This window comes from Saccostrea echinata, unplaced genomic scaffold (assembly GCF_033153115.1).
Source record: "Saccostrea echinata isolate AGI-Se365-2 ecotype Australia unplaced genomic scaffold, CSIRO_AGI_Sech_v1 ptg000056l, whole genome shotgun sequence".
NCBI classification, from domain to species: Eukaryota; Metazoa; Mollusca; class Bivalvia; order Ostreida; family Ostreidae; genus Saccostrea; species Saccostrea echinata.
Window position 1 is genome coordinate 1186276 of NW_026889805.1, and position 20267 is coordinate 1206542.

At 34.5% G+C, this 20267-nt stretch overlaps 1 protein-coding gene across 1 annotated transcript; it reads left to right on the plus strand.

Annotated features, from left to right (window-relative positions):
- Positions 1-3528: 3528 nt before the first annotated feature.
- Positions 3529-4749, plus strand: LOC133173490 (neuronal acetylcholine receptor subunit alpha-6-like). The gene has a single exon (XM_061308474.1). The coding sequence runs from the start codon at positions 3529-3531 to the stop codon at positions 4747-4749; it is 1221 nt and encodes a 406-aa protein (XP_061164458.1).
- The last annotated feature ends 15518 nt before the right edge of the window (positions 4750-20267 follow it).

Here is a 20267-nt window from a genome sequence, read left to right on the forward strand (position 1 = left end):
TTTTCTGGACATAATTGTCCCTTTCTCACAAAAGGTCCACTAAAAAATTTTAATAGTTGTAATAATGTTACCGCAAAGTCAATTTTTTTGTGTTGGCTGCAGAGCAATATATTGAATGACTACTTCCTCCTCTGGTGTCTATCTTTGTATCTGTCTCTGACCACCCGTCACAGCCCATCTGTCTCTGACCACCCGTCACAGCCCATATCTGTCTCTGATCACCCGTCACAGCCCATCTGTCTCTGACCACCCGTCAAAGCCCATATCTGTCTCTGACCACCCATCACAGCCCATATCCATCTCTGACTACCTGTCACAGCCAATATCGATCTCTGATCACCCGTCACAGCCCATATCTGTCTCTGACCACCTGTCACAGCCCATATCTGTCTCTGACCACCTGTCACAGACAATCTGTCTCTGACCACCCATCACAGTCCATCTGTCTCTGACCACCCATCACAGCCCATATCTGTCTCTGACTACCCGTCACAGTCCATGTCTGTCTCTGACCACCCGTCACAGCCCATATCTGTCTCTGACCACTCACAGCCCATATCTGTCTCTGATCACCCGTCACAGCCAATCTGTCTCCGATCACCCGTCACAGCCAATCTGTCTCTGATCACCCGTCACAGCCCATCTGTCTCTGATCACCTGTTACACCCAATCTGTCTCTGACCACCCATCACAGCCCATCTGTCTCTGATCACCCGTCACAGCTCATATCTGTCTCTGACCACCCGTCACAGCCAATCTGTCTCTGACCACCCGTCACAGCCCATCTGTCTCTGATCACCCGTCACAGCCCATATCTGTCTCTGACCACCCGTCACAGCCAATCTGTCTCTGACCACCCGTCATAGCCCATATCTGTCTCTGATCACCCGTCACAGCCCATATCTGTCTCTGACCACCCGTCACAGCCAATCTGTCTCTGATCACCTGTCACAGCCCATCTGTCTCTGATCACCCGTTACAGCCAATCTGTCTCTGATCACCTGTTACAGCCAATCTGTCTCTGACCACCCGTCACAGCCCATCTGTCTCTGATCACCCGTCACAGCCCATATCTGTCTCTGACCACCCGTCACAGCCCATATCTGTCTCTGACCACTTGTCACAGCCCATATATATCTCTGATCACCCGTCACAGCCAATATGTCTCTGATCACCCGTCACAGCTCATCGGTCTCTGACCACCTGTCATAGCCCATATCTATCTCTGTAATCATTTTTATTCCTACTGCAAAATTTTACTTAATGAATGTGATTCAAATAATTTTTGTTATATCTTTGTCATTGGTTTAAACACTACTTCTTAAAATATAAGCATCGACTTGTCTGCAATACATCACCTATGTGGCTATATTCTTGTATATCATAAATAGAATATTTGCACGGATTTTTATCTGTTTTAGATTATAGATGTAAAGAATTGTTTTAATTACGTAATTCATCTGGAGATCTGAAGCACCACTTAGATTTATCAGAATCTTGAAGATTAAATCATATGGATGAATATTACATCTTGTTAAAATGATAAACTACAACTTTTAAAAATTAGACATAACATTATCATATTTCTTTCTTTTCATGAAATTTATATAGTTTATATTGTTAAGTTTTAAGAAATACATTTACACAATTATACCATTTTACAGCTTTTATTGCTACCATTTGACATTTGCCGGTTGATGTACCGTTAATGTGTTGTTGATACTGAAAAATTTAGAGCACTCCTTCTTTATCTTTATTCTTTAGTTCGGCAGGTGTGGAAGTGGTCTACTTAATTTTCCCTACGTTATTTAAATGTTTACAGCACCTATGTTCTAGGAGTTTTAGTTTGATTTTTATTTTAGAAGAAATCAGGAGTATTCTTTTTTCAAGGAGTGTATGTTTATGTTGCATACACAATATTTGTAATACCCTGATCCTCGCAGCTGGCACAATTGTACATATCGTTGAATTTTTATGTCGCAGGCAAAGTCTGTATTTCTGTCTGTCCGTGTGTCTGTCGTTATATCATTTATCTTCAGAATTGTAAGAGGCAAGGATTTGATTTTTGCCCAAGTAGTAATGCTTGTCGCAATGGTTTTACAAACATGTAAGGTTTTTTTTTGTCCTAAACCTGTCGTATTCTTCTAAACTCCCTAGTTGTTCACAATAGTCAGTTTAATCCGCTAAAGACCCGATATCTAAGTTGCAAAAACATTTCAAAAATTAAATATAGTAACACCTTAATCAACAGTGTCCTAAATCCCTGTCCCTTTAAAAATTCAGGTTACTGAACTAAATCATTTGTAAATTGTGTTTTGCAAATGACTTGAAGCAGTGGTACAAACGTGCGAGCACGATTATGTGAATAAATGTTTTTCAATGACGAGAAATATGATTTACGACCAAAATGACTTTTAATGTAAGGTATGCCGTACAAAATTAAATATAACGGAGGAAATTGAGTTTTCATCATTCCGTATGGCTTGTATTTTTATCAGCTTGCTTTTAAGATGAATAAAAATTAAAAAAAAAAAATACTTAAAGACTCTTTTGTTTATGTTTTTTATTAGTAAGTCAGTAATTCCTGTTTTTTTTAATTGAAACTACCGTTCTTAACGGAGAATTTAAAATTATATCAAATACCAGTTGGTATTTCTATATCTTTATTACAAGAGAAAAAAAATGACATATAAAAAGTGTATTTAATATTTGCTTAACGTAAATAAATTATAAATATCTGTGAGTTCATTAAAAACATTAATAATTGGACCTTTTATATGTTTGACAATTTTCTTAGATAGACTTTCTTAAGAAAACTGTACTCTCGTAAAATACAGCTTCCGTACAAAATATATTTGGAATAATGAGTTGTCTAAATGTTATTTATTCTTCTGTTTTATTGCTCTATTTTACTGTTTCAGTTAATTCCCAAAGTCATGCAAGTGAACCTCTTTATTCATATGCATGAATGTTTGAGATTTTGAAATTTATTATTGTAATGCATAAAAACCTAATCTGAATTGTTTTAAGTGAACAATTACTGAAAGGAATTCAATCAACCATATACATAAAACACCCAAATATGAGCTTAGATTAGAAGTAGTGTTAAGCATGTCCTAAAATTGAACCTCGGACCTCCAAAGTATATCAATACTTTTATTGTTAATGACAAAAGAAAAACAATCTGTCTCCTTCTAAGCATTATCTTTTCCTTCATGCATTTAATGACCTAAACATTTAAAATGGACGTTAGAACTGATAAATGCATATTCAGTTCTATTACAATGAAAAGTTAGATTTGTTTAAACCATTAACAGTCCAAAATCTTCAGTTCATTGATCTTTAATGATGAAAGGTTTAAAACTCTTATTACAAACACGTCTATTGTAAATTATCCTCGGTAAGGTAATAATGGAAATATTAATACACTGTTAAATTTCATTGTTCCAATTCACCAGTTTGCACCCACTAATCATTATGCAACAATTATTGTAATAGAGGTTAATCCACGAAATGAGCTCCACGAGAATGGCCGGACTATTTTTCGCTGTGAGTTCTCTTACTTGTTTATTTATGTTTTCCGAGGCATATACAATAAATGATGAACTGAGTCTACATGCTGCGATATTCAATTCCACATACGACCGCGACGTTCGACCGGGAGCAACTAGGTCCACTCCATTACAAATTAATGTGACATTTACCTTTAAGAGTATTAAGGAGCTTGATGAATCTGTCGGGAAATTCTCCATTACTGGAGCACTAGGGGTCTTCTGGGTAGACCATCGATTGTCATGGAATCCAGCTGATTACGGAGGGGACTTGAATACTACCGTGGTCCCCCAAAAGAAAGTCTGGATACCCTTCCTTGTTAATATGATGGACTTTGATACACTGAAGGAGATCGGTCATAACGAACTACATTTACGAGTTGGGAGCGACGGAATAGTCACTTGGGTCACGCCTAACATGTTTGAGAGTACTTGTGACGCTGATATGTCGTATTATCCATTTGATTCACAAACTTGTATCTTGAAGTTCTATATACCAGGATTCACATTCTCCGAAATCGAGTTTACAATCCCTAGGACCTCCATGGACATGAATGAGTATAGTAAAAACGGACTCTGGGAAGTGAAAGAAACTCGAATCTATACTGCTACAAACTCGCAACAAATTCAAGAGTTGCGAATGGCCATCAGCATGAAAAGGCGACCGGTGTATTATATATCTAGTTTGATACTGCCAGTTGCTTTTCTGTCATTTCTACAGTTAATAGTATTTCTTATGCCACCAGATTGTGGTGAACGTGTTGGATTTGTTACCACGGTCCTTCTAGCCATTGCTGTCTATCTCACCTTAGTACAAGATAAATTACCAGAAGGTTCGGAGCCCAGTGTTTCATACCTCAGTTACAAACTGTTGGGAGACTTTATGATCGGAGTATTCATGACGATAAGTGTTATTGTTGGGCTACGGTTTTATCATAGGGAAGATGAAAAAATAATTCCCAGTTACTTGGAGACGTTTCACAGAATTTCATTTGGTTGCTGTCGTTGCAGGAGAAAACATAAAGTGAATTTGGAAGAGAAGGAAAGCACAAAAGAAGTGACAATAGATTCTGTATCTAAGATTCTGACATGGCGAGACATCGGAATGGCAACAGATCGTTTCAGTCTTATCTTCTTTGGAATGATGTTGTTTAACTGCAACTTTGTTTATCTTGTTGTGATGGCTGCCTTTGCTTAGAAGTATCGCATTCGTATTTTTCCAATACAAAAATACCGTATAATGAGTTAATTTAGCGAAGTGCAAAGTTCGCGATCTTATCCTTAAAAAGGTTTTTATTATTTGCACAGTTAATTTTTAGCAAGAGTAGGAATAGTCCTGTCTATTTTCTAATACAATATTTGTTTTTGAATTATAAGTGACAAATATTTTAGTGATACCACAACCATCTCATAATGACAAAATTAGATGGTCGCTAAAACTGCTAATTATACGGTATGTAACCTTTCCCTGTTTTAGATAATCAAGTTCATGCCACAAAACGAAAATGTTTAGTACTAAATCTTATGGTCAACTTAAATGTGTAACAGAACAATTTTTGAAAAGAAAATTACAGTTAAAGAAAGTCAAATATTAAAACTATGATTTTGTCTAATCAGAAAGTGGTCTCCCAAGTACTAGATTAAAAATGTCTGAGTGCCAGACTTCAGCCCTTTTAGAATCCCCCATCAGGTGATCCTTCACTTTACGACTATCCATTATGTCAACATAAGAAGCACATATGTATGTAAAAAGTAATTTATTAAAGTAGACTAAACACTCTTTTTCACTGACGTTCATTGAAGGCCTAAGTCAGATCACCATCGTTTAAATATTTGTTAAGTTAAGCTTTACAAAAGTCCCCTCAGATCATCATAATTTCTGTATATATTGGCACTTGAGAAAAGCAAAATGGAAATTTTTAACATTTTTTCTCTATCTCCTACGTTAAACAAGGAGCAAGATTCACAAAGGTTTGATTATTACTCGGTATAATTTAAAAAAATATTCAAATTAAAATTGTACAAAGAAAAATCTATAATATCCAATGTAGCCTAACGACTTCATATGTAAAAAAAAAAAATATGAAAATAACTTCTTTATTACGCATATTTTGATCTTGAAGTAAACTATCAATTATCATTTTAAAAGCTGCATTTCAATATGTTTTTCATAGAGATCAACAACGTTTAAATTCAGTTAAACCTATTTTTTATGATTATTACATGATTATGCCTTATTTTGGGATGTACTTAAAGTGGCAGGCTTCTGATAAATAAGTTGATTTTATATTTTCACACTAACTTGTGTATAGATAACTTTGTTTATCCGATCACAACAATGGGCTTATGGCAGATGGGACTGATGGACTGGGGATAGCTCTCAATTTGTACGGTTTAATTTTAAATTATGGTATTTTTACTGTTTTTTTCCTATATTTTATTCAAATGCGTTGAATTAGAGAAGGTCTTTTTTTTTCAAGTTGTAGACACTAGTCAGGAAATTTTTTTTGTAATGAACGCAGGACGTCTGCCTTTATATTTTTGTTTGTAACTCTACAAAGACTGACAACTGATTTAATGCTAGATAATCCAAGCCACTTTGTGTAAGTAGCTCTTGTTTTTGAATAAATACATTGAAGTTTGTACTGAGGAGATCTGGAAGTGAACAACGTAAATACAATTTACAGAGAGAAACAAAACATTTAGCGCATAAAAACAGATATAGTGTTTGCTTGCAAATACAAAGATATATGAGTCAAAAGTTACAAGTATAATAAAAAAGAAGAAATCATAAAAAATCCAATGAAAACGGATTTAATGAATCTATATAAATCATGAACAAAATATTAAACTATAAACGCCTTGATAGCTAAACTTTTTGACAAAGGGAATGACTTCAACCTTACCGTCCTTAATTTCCCTTTAGGTAGCAATATTCCATCACTGCATAGGATGTTTATGTCTTAATTGATTTGAAACGCAACAGCGTGCTCTGAATACGATCATTTTGAACTAAACTGTATGGCAAACTTTAGCTTTTTCCATCGTCAATCTCCCTTATTTATGTAGAAATATTTCAACATTCCGTTGATGTTACAAGTATTTCAACAAACCCATTTAAAGCCAGCTTTTCGCAAATTCTACGGTCGTCATAACGACCTTGTTTGAAAGTACAACCAATCCTTTGGTCGTATTTTGTCTGACATGTTTCATACCATTTGTTCCTTCATTGCTTTTTATTTAATTTGAGTACATAGTACTCCATCCACAGGGTCGACAGGGGATGCTTACTCCTACTTGGCACCTGATCCCACCTCTGGTGTTTCCAGGGGTTCATGTTTTAAAGGGTTGGGGTCAATTACTTTGAAATGTAATTAAATACTTTCAAATATATTGATAATTTTGTCAATTACTTGCAATTACAATTTCATTGATTTTAATGCATTTAATTACTCTCAATTACTTTGAAGAATGTAATGAAATACTTATCAATTACTTTAATTTTATTTCAAAATTTTTGAAGAGCAAATACATGAAAATTTTAAAGAATATTATTAAATTTGACCTTTCCTATTGCTCTGGGCAGTGTGTTAATGCTTATAAGCATTTTTAGGTATTTAATCATTGAATAAACACAAACTCATGCCAAGCAGTACTGGTATGCATCATGATAAATCACCTTTTTTAAATATGTAACGTGAAAAAATAAAGTATTTGAGATGTAATTGAAATGTATTTGAAAAATACATTACATTTTTGGAATGTATTTAAATACATTCAATTACTTGTAATTGAAAGCGAACAAATACTTTCAATTACTTTGGAAAAAATGTATCTAAATACAGTATATTACAATTACTCATTTCAATTACCCCATCCCTGATGTTTTATGCCTTGTTAACGATTTGTTTTGTTAACTAGATTTATTAGATTAATCATTATACGTTATCCTCACCTTTTTACACTTTACATTATGGATTGTAAGACGGTTAAATATTGATGAATGAATTCAAAATATTGACTTTCTCCCCTACCAATTACCACTACCTTATAATAACATGTCATTTCCTCCATTATTCCTTTAATCAAAATTGTAAAAGTGCATAAAAGAGAATCAATAAAAAGTTTTCAGCAACCAGTCATTCATTTTCTTTTAAGAAACATTTCAAACATTGTGATTCACAGGTATGAAAAAGAAAGGGTACCCCATAATATATAAATAATGGCAGTGTCCATGTCGTGTTTTGGGGAACCCGGAATATGTGTCCAATAAGAGGTGCGCAATGGCATTATGTAATGAAAAAGGCGAAGATAACGAACAGTGATTCTGTGAAGGTTTCATTATATTTTATCGAGTTGTATAAGAGGAGTTGCGGATAAGAGATGAATTCCTCAAAGAGTTACGGATGGACACCCTCATCACTATGAAGGGGGGGGGGGGTATAACAAAACGTGAGAATAGAGAACATTTATCATGCTCAAAAGTTCATTTAAAGTCTGCTGAAAACAGAGATGGAAACAGGTGCCATGGAACAGTAAGCATTCCCTATCGACCAGTAGCCTTCGTGTGGTCCGTCATGATCCGCTAAACATGGAAATTCCGTAGAAAATTCAGTGTGATATTAATGGTCTAACAATTCATACGAAAGACGCCAGTCTTTCATTTGACCTATTAGATTTTATTTGCAAACAAAGTCAATTTTAGCGACCATAGAATTTGACTTTCAACGAGATTTTTGACATCTTTGTATAATAAACTTATTTTTCAATAGCCTGCCTCCTTTTAGAAATTTTTCGTATGTAAAATGCTTTTGCGTATCGAATGAACTGGAAGACATAATTACTTATTAGGTTTTTTTTTACAGACTGTCTACAGAAATCTATCGGGTTGATCAATCTCATAGACGAAGAGATTAGTCAACCCGATATATTTCAGTAGACAGCCAGTAACAAACCTAATAAATGATTTATTTTCTCGAGGATCATAGTGTGAGGGACATAAATATAAGACACGCCCGTAGCAACGTTTATCAATAGAGGGGGAGGGGGCAAGAAAAAATAACTCTTAATACTAAAACTCGGGAGGGGGTAGAATCTTCCTCTAAATTGTTGGGAAATTTTCATTTGCAACAGTATGGCAAACTTTCGACCCTGCTGCAACAAAAAGTGTGTGTGTGTGTAAGTGTGTGTGTGTGGAGGGGATGGGACACGGCGTTTCAAGCAAAAACGCTATTAATAACACAGTGAGAGTACCCTCTCCCGATCCCCTTAGCACAGTGGGCCTGCAAGAGATGATGATGAAATAATTCAATAATTAATTCAAAATTCATAAAAGTCCCAACATCTCGCCTATCGTCAGTATGGTGTTTCGTCAAATTTCACACTGTCAAGCTCTTCAAAATTATCAATCTTACCTTTTTGCCGTCAATTTATCTTGAGAAATCTTTGAGACATCTTTATTTTTTTCATAATGTGTTTCTGTTTAGACAATAATTTAAAACATTTTTCCTTTCTTGTTTGACGCTACCATGACTTATGATGCAGTCACAATAAATATGGCGTCATTTCTTAAAAGGGCAGCTACTCTAATTTAAAAAAGAAAACATTACGGAAAGTGGTTTCTGTAATAAATGATCTCTAATATCGAAATGTAAACGCAACCCTTGGGCCATATTGCCAGATATTCATTCTCACCAGCCGAACATGGAAATATAGCCAGTAGTCAGGTGCAGCGTTTAAACCGATGAATTTGTGACATTTCAAAATAAATACTCCATATGCAAGTGAGAGTATATTGCTACATTAGTAAGGCAATTTTACATTGAAAAGTTGAAGTCATCACGTAAATTTATTTATAGTTTAGGTGTTAGTTTGCCATCAGTGTCTTTCTAAAGTAAAATATCTACATATGAAACACACGTGTCAGACTCTACATCGCCTTTTATTTCAAGTTAATAGAATAAATCGAATGAACATAGGAAACAAAATGAATATTGTTTATTGGCTTATTCGGTGGTCAAGAGCATGCACTAAGTACCATCTGTTTTTAAATCGGAACGGACTTCTGACAGATGGCTAGATGCTGCAGGGATAACGACGGCCTTGAAGTCAGCAATTCAAAAATTTCTGTGATTGTGCGGTGACCTTCGTGGCAAATATAGTCTATCATTGGGTTCGTATTTTTTTGACCGACATAATGCTTACCAGTTGCTGGGCTTTTGTTGACTGCGGAATATTCCGTCTGCCTGATAAATGCATGGAACTCACGGTGGGTTTGGCCTGTCGACAGAGGATGCTTAAAATTGCTCCTCCTAGGTGCCTTATCCCGCCTCTAGAGTTTCCCGAGGTTCGTGCTTTGTGCCCAGTTCGCTGATTTGTGTTTTATGTAGGAATAACTTCTGTTTCATAAGAATAGAAAAACGGATTTGCTAAGAGAGCATATGGGAATTCCAACAGATTGTTGAAAGTCTTTGTCTTCAAAACTACATAGATGTCGTCAATTAGAAACTAAAACATCTTTTTGCTGATTACCAATCACAAGGTATGCAGTTTCGTTGAAGAAGCAGTTGTTTATAATGTCATAAAGCCTTGCCATAAAATGGTTGTATTGTTGAAAAGTCGTACGTTTTGATGCTATTGATGTTTTTTTGGTTTTTTTTGTTTTGTTTTGTTTTGTTTTTTTTTTTTTTTGTTTTTTTTTTTTTGTTTTTTGTTGTTGAAATTTTGTGATTTCAAGTCTTATTTTTTAGCATCCACATTTGATTAACATTCTTCTCAAATATTTTGTTTACAGTACAAAAAATTCTCCTTCAGTGCTATTGATATTTTCGTGAGAGGTAAAAAAGAGGCTTGATCGAACATTTACTAAAACCAGCTATATATTTTTGTCCATAAGAAATTTTAAGTTTAGGAATTCAGTATAACCAGGTAATTCCTTCGGATGAGGCCGTATAAACCGAGGTCCCGTGTCGCAGTAGGTGTTGGCACGAAAAAAGATCCCTCACTGCTCAATGCACTTGAGTGCCGAGTATAGGTATAAATTTGCAGCCCTTCACCAGCAAGTGGTGGCGTCTCCATATGAGTGAAATATTTTCGAGAGGGACGTTAAACAACAAACGAACAAAACCAACTAATTTACTTGCTACCAGGTCTTTTTCTTCAGTCCGCTTACACATAAGTAATGATATATCCCAGTGAACTTGAAATAAAAGACACTACAGAGTGTACCACATTTGTTTTATATTCGGATGTTTTACTGACTGTAAAAGGGAAAATTAACAACTAAACTGTATGACAAGCAAGATGTGTTAGGCTTTTCCATCTTCAGCTTTCCTTATTTATATATTAGTAATATTCCGCTATCAACTGCATATAGTGTTTATGTCTCCCAACTTATTTGATGCTCAAAAGCGAGCTCTGAGTAATCAATTTTTAAAAAGAGGTAGGCTAATGACAGAAAAGTTTCTGTTACAGTGAATTCAACATCTAAAGTCAGCATTTTGTAAAATGATCTTGTTAGCAAATATATCATAAACTATCATTGGATCGTATTTTGATTGACATGTTTCATACCAATTGTTAGGCAATTGCTTTTACACAAAATTCCGTCTACTTGACGCGTAATAGAAAAGATGAATATATACTTAGTTAAGCATAACAATTTAAAAAAAAAAACAATTAAAAAAGATATTTGAAGGGTTAAATCTGATTATAATGTTTAAATTACCAGACGTATAATTTTAAGTTATGTGTAGACATTGAAAATATTCCACTCAGTTTCATTTTTTAGATTTAAGAGATTGATGTTTATTTAAGTCTTTAATTGGACTAAACATAAATATATCAAGACATACTTGTCGACTAGTAAATGTGTTCCAGTTTAAGGTCTTTATTCTTTATTCAGTATATACTTCGGGTTTAACACGTTTTGCGGATTTGGAATTGAATCGTGTATTTTTATATACACAAACACGCATCCCTCCCATATGTGTATGGATGAACTTCAATTTTTTAATACTAATTCTTTATAATCTTTCTCCTAAATGAGTGAAGATGACCCGTTCATATTCGTATTGAGTTATTCTATATCATCTAAGAATTATTTTGTCAAGTTTGGATGAGTCTCATTTTACTGGAGAAAAGGTTAAAATGTAAAAAGCTAATGTGCAGATGTCGGACAAACTTTGATTTATAAAGCTCTCATGCCAAGCTAATAAAACACCTAGAAACATGTACTTAACCCCTCTAATCAATTGCATTTTATTAAGCTCTTCACCACTAAATTCTTCTAGTCAACTGCATTTTATTAACCGCTTTACTCCATAATGTATGCACAATCACAACGTACATGTAGTAAAGGGAAGATAATTTGAAATCCTTATCATAGATCTTTCGATTCTCATATGAAATAATTTCTCGCCAGTCCCGAATCCATAATACCAAAAAATTATGGCAATCAATGTAGAATGAGTAATCATTCAATTTTCATTGCATATTCGGATACATACCGAGTCGTGCAATTTATGTATTTTAGTTACATCAAATATGCCTTTGAAATTCATAATGTAATACCTTGCTAATATAGCAATTGAAATTTATGTCTAATAATTATTATTCTAAAAAAAACCTCCAAGATCACATTACTAAAAGAAATAAAGCTTTTTAATAAAATATTATCATATCAAAAATTGTATAAAGAAATAGGAATGCTAAAGAATTTTTATTCTGCTGGGATAGATAACGTATACGAGCTCCTTGGATAAAACTAAATATAGATACTGCCACAATGGGTAGACCTTTTTACCTGTACGATTCCAAGAAAATTATTAAATGGTATGCATCTGATTTAATTTCTTTATCAAAAGATGTATTTGGTTAGGATGGTGGAGGGACCAATAGTATTAAACTGACCAAAGGTCAGTCATTGGAGTAAATTATATACAAGAAATAGAATTTAAAGATTATACAAAAATTGAACATGATTTTTAAAGTCCATTAGAAAATTAAAACATTTTGGAGGAACGCAATAATCTCAATTTAAATTCAAATTAAAATTTAAAGTCACTATTGCAAAATTTGAAGAAATAACTGTAAGGTATGTACGGGGTATAAATGCAGCGCAGACAGAGTCTCTAGTGGTGAATCGGAGTGAGTCTGTTTCTTGTTGCATTTATACAGGTATGTTTTGTAAAAATGATCAAATTTCAGATGGTTCATTTTATTTACAGGTTCAAAATTTTTGTTATAAATAGTAATGTTTATAATAATGTATGTTTATTGTGCAATGTGTAACTATCCTTTGTAATTATAAATATTAAAAATGGATTGGTGAATCAGATTTTGTCTGTTTCTTGTTGTATTTATACAGGTTGGGTAACAATGCCACTCCCCAAAACCTGTGAGACGCTCTGGTCAGGAAGGTCCTTAAGCATTAGAAGTTTAACTTTGAGATCGGAGAGCCATTTTAAATATATAAAAATAAAAGGAACATTTGTAACATAACTGATTTGGGTCACTCCGACCAAGCAAGGATTGTAAGAGTTGTCCACCTTGGTCTATCACCTCCCACTGGTATAAGCGTAAAGCGATCCCGGAGGTGACAATTAAGCTATTAAGTATCAGAATTGATTATGCAATAGCAGGCCCGGAAGCATAACTGGACTTCCCTCCCAATGGCTAACAGTGTTTAAGGTTTAGCGAGTAATAAGGGACCGAGTCCATAATGGTACCTACCCTGTTATGATAATATCCCTTGATTGATTGATTGTTTTACGTCCCATTCGAAATTTTTCACTCATATAGAGACGACACCAGTGAAGGGCTTCATTTAGACCTTTATGCGGCACTCGAGGCCATTTAGCAGTGAGGGATATTTATTGGGCCTCGATTTTTAAGGTCTCATCCGAAAGAACCCAAACTTTCATTTCAAAGTGCCAGCACTTGGCGAAGGAACACCTGCTACCTATTTTAAAAGATCTTTGGTCTGTCGCAGCCGGGGCTTGAACCCCACGACCTTCCGATCATGGAGTGAGCGCACTACAGACTGAATTATGTGACGGTTATCTCTTTGACATTTGTGTTTGCTCTGCTTCCGATTGGTATTGTTTAAATGGCCTTAAAGCTTGAATATTTTTTCTTTTTTCTTGTTTCTTTTCTGTCAGTGTCACTTTCAAGAAGCAAAATATTTCTGGTGGGGGAGGGGGCCAAATAACTACCATCATTCAGAATAAGGAAGCCTTGCAAATAATTATTCAAATCTGCATTCCCTGTAAGTTTATTTTGCTTCATATTGTCTCAATTCTTTTGCTTTTCGAGCTATCTTTAAACGAAATAAGTTCTATTAAAAATATTCCTCTGTCTTACTTTGTTCGTCAGTCTGGAACTTTTCAGTTTCCCTTCAATCACACCTTATCTGATGTTTATGTCTCCCAACTAATTCAATACGCAAGAGCATGTTCTGAGTACAATCAATTATAAAATCAAGTCATGCTACTGACAAAAATAAAGTTGATGTTACAAAACTTGAAAATCTAAACAAAACAGGCTTTTAATCTAGAAACTTTCTATTTCTGTGAATGTTCCATTCTACATTCAAAACCTGGAACAAAGAAGCACACTTCCCTTTAGTCGTCACATGTATATATTGACTTCTGTTGTTAAAGATAAAAGATAAACAACGAAACAACTAAAGTTTCTTCTTTTTAGTATTGTTTTTCCAAAATGTATTTATTGACATAATCTTTTAAACTGGACATTGGATTTCAACGGGATAATATTTAGTTTTCTTATGATGACAGATTAGACATTTTTAAACAATTAAATTCCTAATCTGTTAGTTTAATAGATCTTTTTTATGAAAAGTTTACAACTCAGATTATATAGCAAATATGTACTGTATAAGAATTATTCACAAAATGAGCTTCACGGGAATTGTCGGACTAGTTTACGGTGTGACTTTTTTTTTGCTTGTTTATGTTTATTTTCTGAAGCATATACAATAAATGATGAATTGAGTCTACATGCTACGATATTCAATTCCACATACGACCGGGAGCAACTAGATCGACACCATTACAAATTATTGTTACATTTATCTTTAAGAGTATCAAGGAACTTGATGAATCTGTCGGGAAATTCTCCATTACTGGAGCTCTAGATCTATGTTGCAGCACATCCATTGTTTCCAAAGTACTAGATAATACAGGTTTGAGTGCCAAATTTCAGCGTTCCTTTATCGAACAATCCTTCACTATTACTCATCATGTAAAAAAAAAACATATAGTATAAAATTCTTACAAAAAAAGTAAAAAAAAAATAGTAATTTATAGAACTTGTCTCGAAACTACCTTTCACAGTAGGCCACTGAAGGTCTGTCTTAGACTGGCCTCCCTCGCTTGTACTATTGTAATATTAATTGCTTGTTTGTTTTTAACTTACCACCACTTGTCGGTGGAGGGCTTCAAAATTAGACCTGTACTTGGAACTTATGGCTATTGAGCAGTGTGGGATAATGACCTTGTCAGCAAATACAATTTATCATTGAGTCAAATGCTGACTGACGTTTTTCATACTAATTGTTAGGCCATTATTTACACACTGGATTGTCGACGGATTTTTCCGTTATTTCCAGATCATGACAAGGAGCACACGGCGGGTGTGACCGGTCGGCAGGGGATGCTCACTCCTCCATGGCACCTGATCCCACTTCTGATGTTTAGCGGTCCCTGTTTGCTCTGCTCCTATTTTGTATTGTTTAATGGACTTTTGAGCTTGAATACTGTTCGTTATCTCCATATATTTCATTTCTTCTTCTTATCACATCTTCTGTGGCACGGGACCTCGGTTTTTATGGTCTCATCCGAAGGACTTGTCTCCAACTCCCGCAGTGGGATTCGAACCATTGCGTAAGGATCAACTCCCTACATAGAGACTTTAAAACAAAAGCTGTAATCACTTGCCACGAGGGGCATGTGTAATATTAAGCTCCATAAGAACATCTCCAATCACAAACGTATAATCGATATGATTTATAAAATAAGTTATTGTTTATAAAATTTTACAATAAAACACAAGGTCCTATCATATCAAATGGAATCATGGCGATTTCATAGTTATTGAAAATATACATTTCTTCTTGGTTCATTTTCATGAATTAAACTATTAATTCTGTTTCATGAAAGTTTAGTTTTGCAATTTTTAAATCTGCATTTTAATATACAACGTTGACTGAATAGAGAACAAGATTATTGGTTATTATATATACCTTATTTTTGGATTATTGATATTTTTTCAACTGGAATATTTCATAGGTACAGTATTTTTCTAACATCGATTATCCGAGGCTTACTCACGTCCATTGAGTAGTGAGGGATCTTTTTCGTGCCTGCACCTACTGCGACACGGGACTTCGGTTTACACGGTCTCATCCGAAGGACCGATCTCTACGTTCCACAGTGGGATTCGAACCCGCAACATAAGGATCAACTTCTTACTCCTCGACTGTAGAGCAGACGCTCTTACTACTGCACCACGCGGGCGACTCAAGCTCAAAAAACAACTGAATGTAAACTTGAAACTGATATCGACAAACAGTGATAACTCTCATAAAAACAAACAATGCAAATCTGTGAACAGAGTGTAAACACGACCCTCAGGAATTCCAGAGGTGAGATCATGTGCCTTGGAAAAGTAAGCATCCCCTGTTGACCGGTCCCATCCGCCGTGAACAATATGTATTGATCAAGTGGACGAAGCATTCTGTAGTCAAACTAGTACAAAATCAAAGTTCTAGCATTTTGTATGAGACTTTTGAAAAATATTGGTAATTTAGGTTTCTTAAAGTTTGTGGATTGTTTGAGGATCCACATCTGATTTACACCACTTCTAGAATGTGCTGTAACACGGTATGTCTGATTGATTGATTGTATATATTGTTTTAAGTCCCATTCGAGAATTTTTCCACTCATGTAGAGACGTCACAATATACCGGTGAAGGGCTTCAAATTTTGACCTTTACTCGGCACTCAGGGTCATCGAGCAGTGAGGGATCTTTATCGTGCCAACGCCTGTCGTGACACGGGACCTCGGTTTTTAAGGTCTCATCCGAAGGACCCGCAACTTTCACTTCAAAGTGCATGGCGAAGGAACAGTTGCTACCTATTTTGTATCGACTTAGGTCAGTCGCCGCCGAGATTTGAACCCACGACCTCCCGATTACGGAGCGAGCGCTCTACCGACTGAGCTACCGTGAACGGTCTCAGTACGTCTGAAGTTTCTCCTTAACAGCAGTTAGTGTTTTTGAAAGGAGTAAAAATAGTGGTATGGAAGAGCAATTGCTTAACCCAGCAATGTTTCTTTTGTTGGTAAGAACTTTTATTATGAATTTTAGGAATTCGGCATAGGTGGGTACATCTAACTCACCTTGGTGGACTGGAGTGTTAAAAGTATTTAACACTGAACTGAATGTGATTCTGAAGAATTTCTTCCTTGGAAAGTAAACTGAGCGTATATGTAGGGTTTCCAATACTAAAATTTATTCCTTGGAAAATAACCTGAGCGTGTTTGTAGGGTTTCTAGAACTAGAAATTTCTTCCAAAATACAGTGTTACATTAATGAGTTTTATTGTTTGAATGAACAAAAAACAAAGACGTTCATTTATGCGATAGTCTTAACAATCATTGACCACAGAATTGTAATTAAAAAGCAGAATACTCTTAGTTTTGCATAACACTGATATATTGGAAGGTTAAAACTTCATGACTGCTACATGTTCTAATAACATTTGATTTAAGACGTAAGAATTCTAAAAATATTCCACTTTTTTCTGGTTTAAGAGATAGGGGTTCATTTAAGTCTTTAAGAAGGCTTAACATACATATATCAAGCCATTTTTCTCGACTAACAAATTCGTTAAGAATTAAAAATATTTTTTCTTTATTAAGTAAATACGAGCTTGAATCTGTGTAATGGATCTGGAATTGATTAATTATATATATATATATATATATATATATATATATATATATATATATATATATATATATATATATATATATATATATATATATATATATATATATATATATATATATATATATATATATATATATATATATATACACTCAGTTTTTATCAGATGTCTATTGATGTCCCTACCATTTTCCTTATTCATTCTTTATAATCTTTATCCTGAATGTAGAGAGGGTGACCCTTCATTATTTGTATTGAGTTAAATCCATATCATTTAAGAACTACTTTGTCAAGTTTTAATTCAAAAATTTAAGGTACAGACGTTGGACAACTTTTGATTCATAAAACTAATATAAACATCTTGAAACGTGCGTTTAATCCCTTCAATCAACAGCATTTTATCAGGCTTATTAACACTAAATTCTTCACATCGATGCTATTTTATAAAGCTCTTTACTCCAGAGTGTATGCGGATTTTGTTTATTATATCAAAACGTCGTAAAATTTGAAATCCTTTTAATAGGTTTTCAAATTCTTGATTATTCTTCGTCAATTCCGAATGAATTATATCAAATATTGTGGCAGGTAAAGTAGATTTAGTGATCATACAATATTTCTTGCATGTACAGATACAGATCGATATAGCATGCAAATATGCTTGGTAGTAACCAGGAGCGACCCCAGTGTTTAACATGAACATGTTTCAATTAGTGATGTCAACGAATATTCGAACACTCGAATATTCATTCGATGGATTGATATTCGAATATAAAGTTAAGATTCGAATATTCGGTGATTTACAGATTTCATAAAAAGAAGTACTGTGATTAATAAATTTTGATTAAATGAAAACCTTATTAGAATGTCTAAAAGGCGTGAAGAGTATGTTTATCAAAATAGATTTAATTGATCATTGAATGAGTGTCTGATAGAATTAGTCTGTAATTTCAATTCATTTTCTTTCTTCCACTTTATTTTTCTTTTCTTTTCTTTTTTTTCCCAAAAAAAAACTATATATTTTAAAACATACGATTGATTCATACATTCGGATATTAGGAAGACGGTGAAAATCTCTGCTTTATTTATCACTTCTTTTATTTTAGCATAGAAATACAGATAGAGTTAATTAATATAAGACACAGATAACAGTATTATTTCAATTTATCCTTATTATTCACTGTTTGTTGAATTGGTGGAATTTTTTGCAGCTCGAGTCGATGCCCTCTCGATAGAAATTTGAATTGCACATTGAAGTATTATAGTTTATTATTTTATAATTTATTTTTAGCTCACCTGAGCCAAAGGCTCAAATGAGCTTTTCTGATCAAAAATTGCCCGTTGTCTATCGTCGTCGTTGTCGTTGTTGGCGTCGTTGTCGTCGTAATTTTTTCACATTTTCGTCTTCTTCTCCAGAACTACTGGGCCAATTTCAACCAAACTTGGCACAGAGTATTCTTGGGTAAAGGGGATTCAAGTTAGTTCAAATGAAGGGCCACGCCTTCTTCCAAAGGGAGCTAATTGCAAAATCGTTAAAAATTTATGGCATTTTTAAAATCTTCTTCTCAAGAACCACTCTGCTAGAAAATATGAAACTTATGTGGAAGCATTCTCAGGTGGTGTAGATTCAAGTTTGTTCAAATCATGACCCTCGGGGCTAGGGTAAAGCCTAAATGGACGATCAAAGTTTTACAAAGGAATATATAGGAAAAATCTTTTAAAAAATCTTCTTCTCAAGAACAGCAAAGCCCTGATTGGTCATATTAGTATGGAAGCATTTTCAGGTAGTGTAGATTCAAGTTTGTTCAAATCTTGACCACTTGGGGTAGGATGTGGTCACAGTGGGCCATTAGATTTTTACATAGGAATACATAGGGAAAATCTTCAAAAATCTTCTCAAGAACAGCAAAGCCATGATTATTCATATTTATCTGGAAGCATTTCAAGGTGGTGTAGATTCAAGTTTGTTCAAATCATGACCCCCGGGGGTAGGGTAGGGCCACAATGGACGATCAAAGTTTTACATAGAAATATATAGGAACAATCTTAAAAAAATTTCTTCTCAAGAACAGCAAAGCCATGGTTGGTCATATTTGTATGCAAGCATCCTCAGATAGTGTAGATTCAAGTTTGTTTAAATCATGACCCCTGGGGGTAGGGTGGGGCCACAATGTAATTTCAGACTTGTAGGAAAAAAGTCCCAGTTCAAAAAATATGTAAACATACTCAGTTCGTGTAGATTCAATTTTGTTCAAATCATACATCCCCCTCTCCCTTTTAGGGGTAGGTTGGGACCACTTATGCATTTAAGCTTTTCAATACTAAACTGATTTTTGTGTGGGTGTAACCGGTCGACAAAATGCTTACTCTTCCTGGGCATCTGGGGTTTCCAAGGATCCATATTCTTGCCCTAATTTACGACTCATTATGAATTTTATCACTGTTGGTTATTTTTACGTTTAGGTAATCTTCTTGGGCACAAATTTCAGACCCCAGGGAGGGGGGCTTCGATGTTTGTGAGCCCGATAATTATTAAGAGGGCATATAACTTGATGTGGATCTCGGATACAAAAGAAAGTCTTTTAACCCCTTTCATTGTCGCGTGTATATAATGACTTCTATTGTAAAATATAAACTACTTAAGTGTATTCTTCTCAGTACTGTTTGTCCAGCTTGCATTTATTGACACAAATTTTTAAGGTGGATATTGGATTTCAACGTTAGATCATATTTAGAATACAAATAATGAA

Coding starts and splice junctions, on each gene's coding strand:
- LOC133173490 (XM_061308474.1), top strand. CDS start 3,529: ATGGCCGGACTATTTTTCGCTGTGAGTTCTCTTACTTGTTTATTTATG.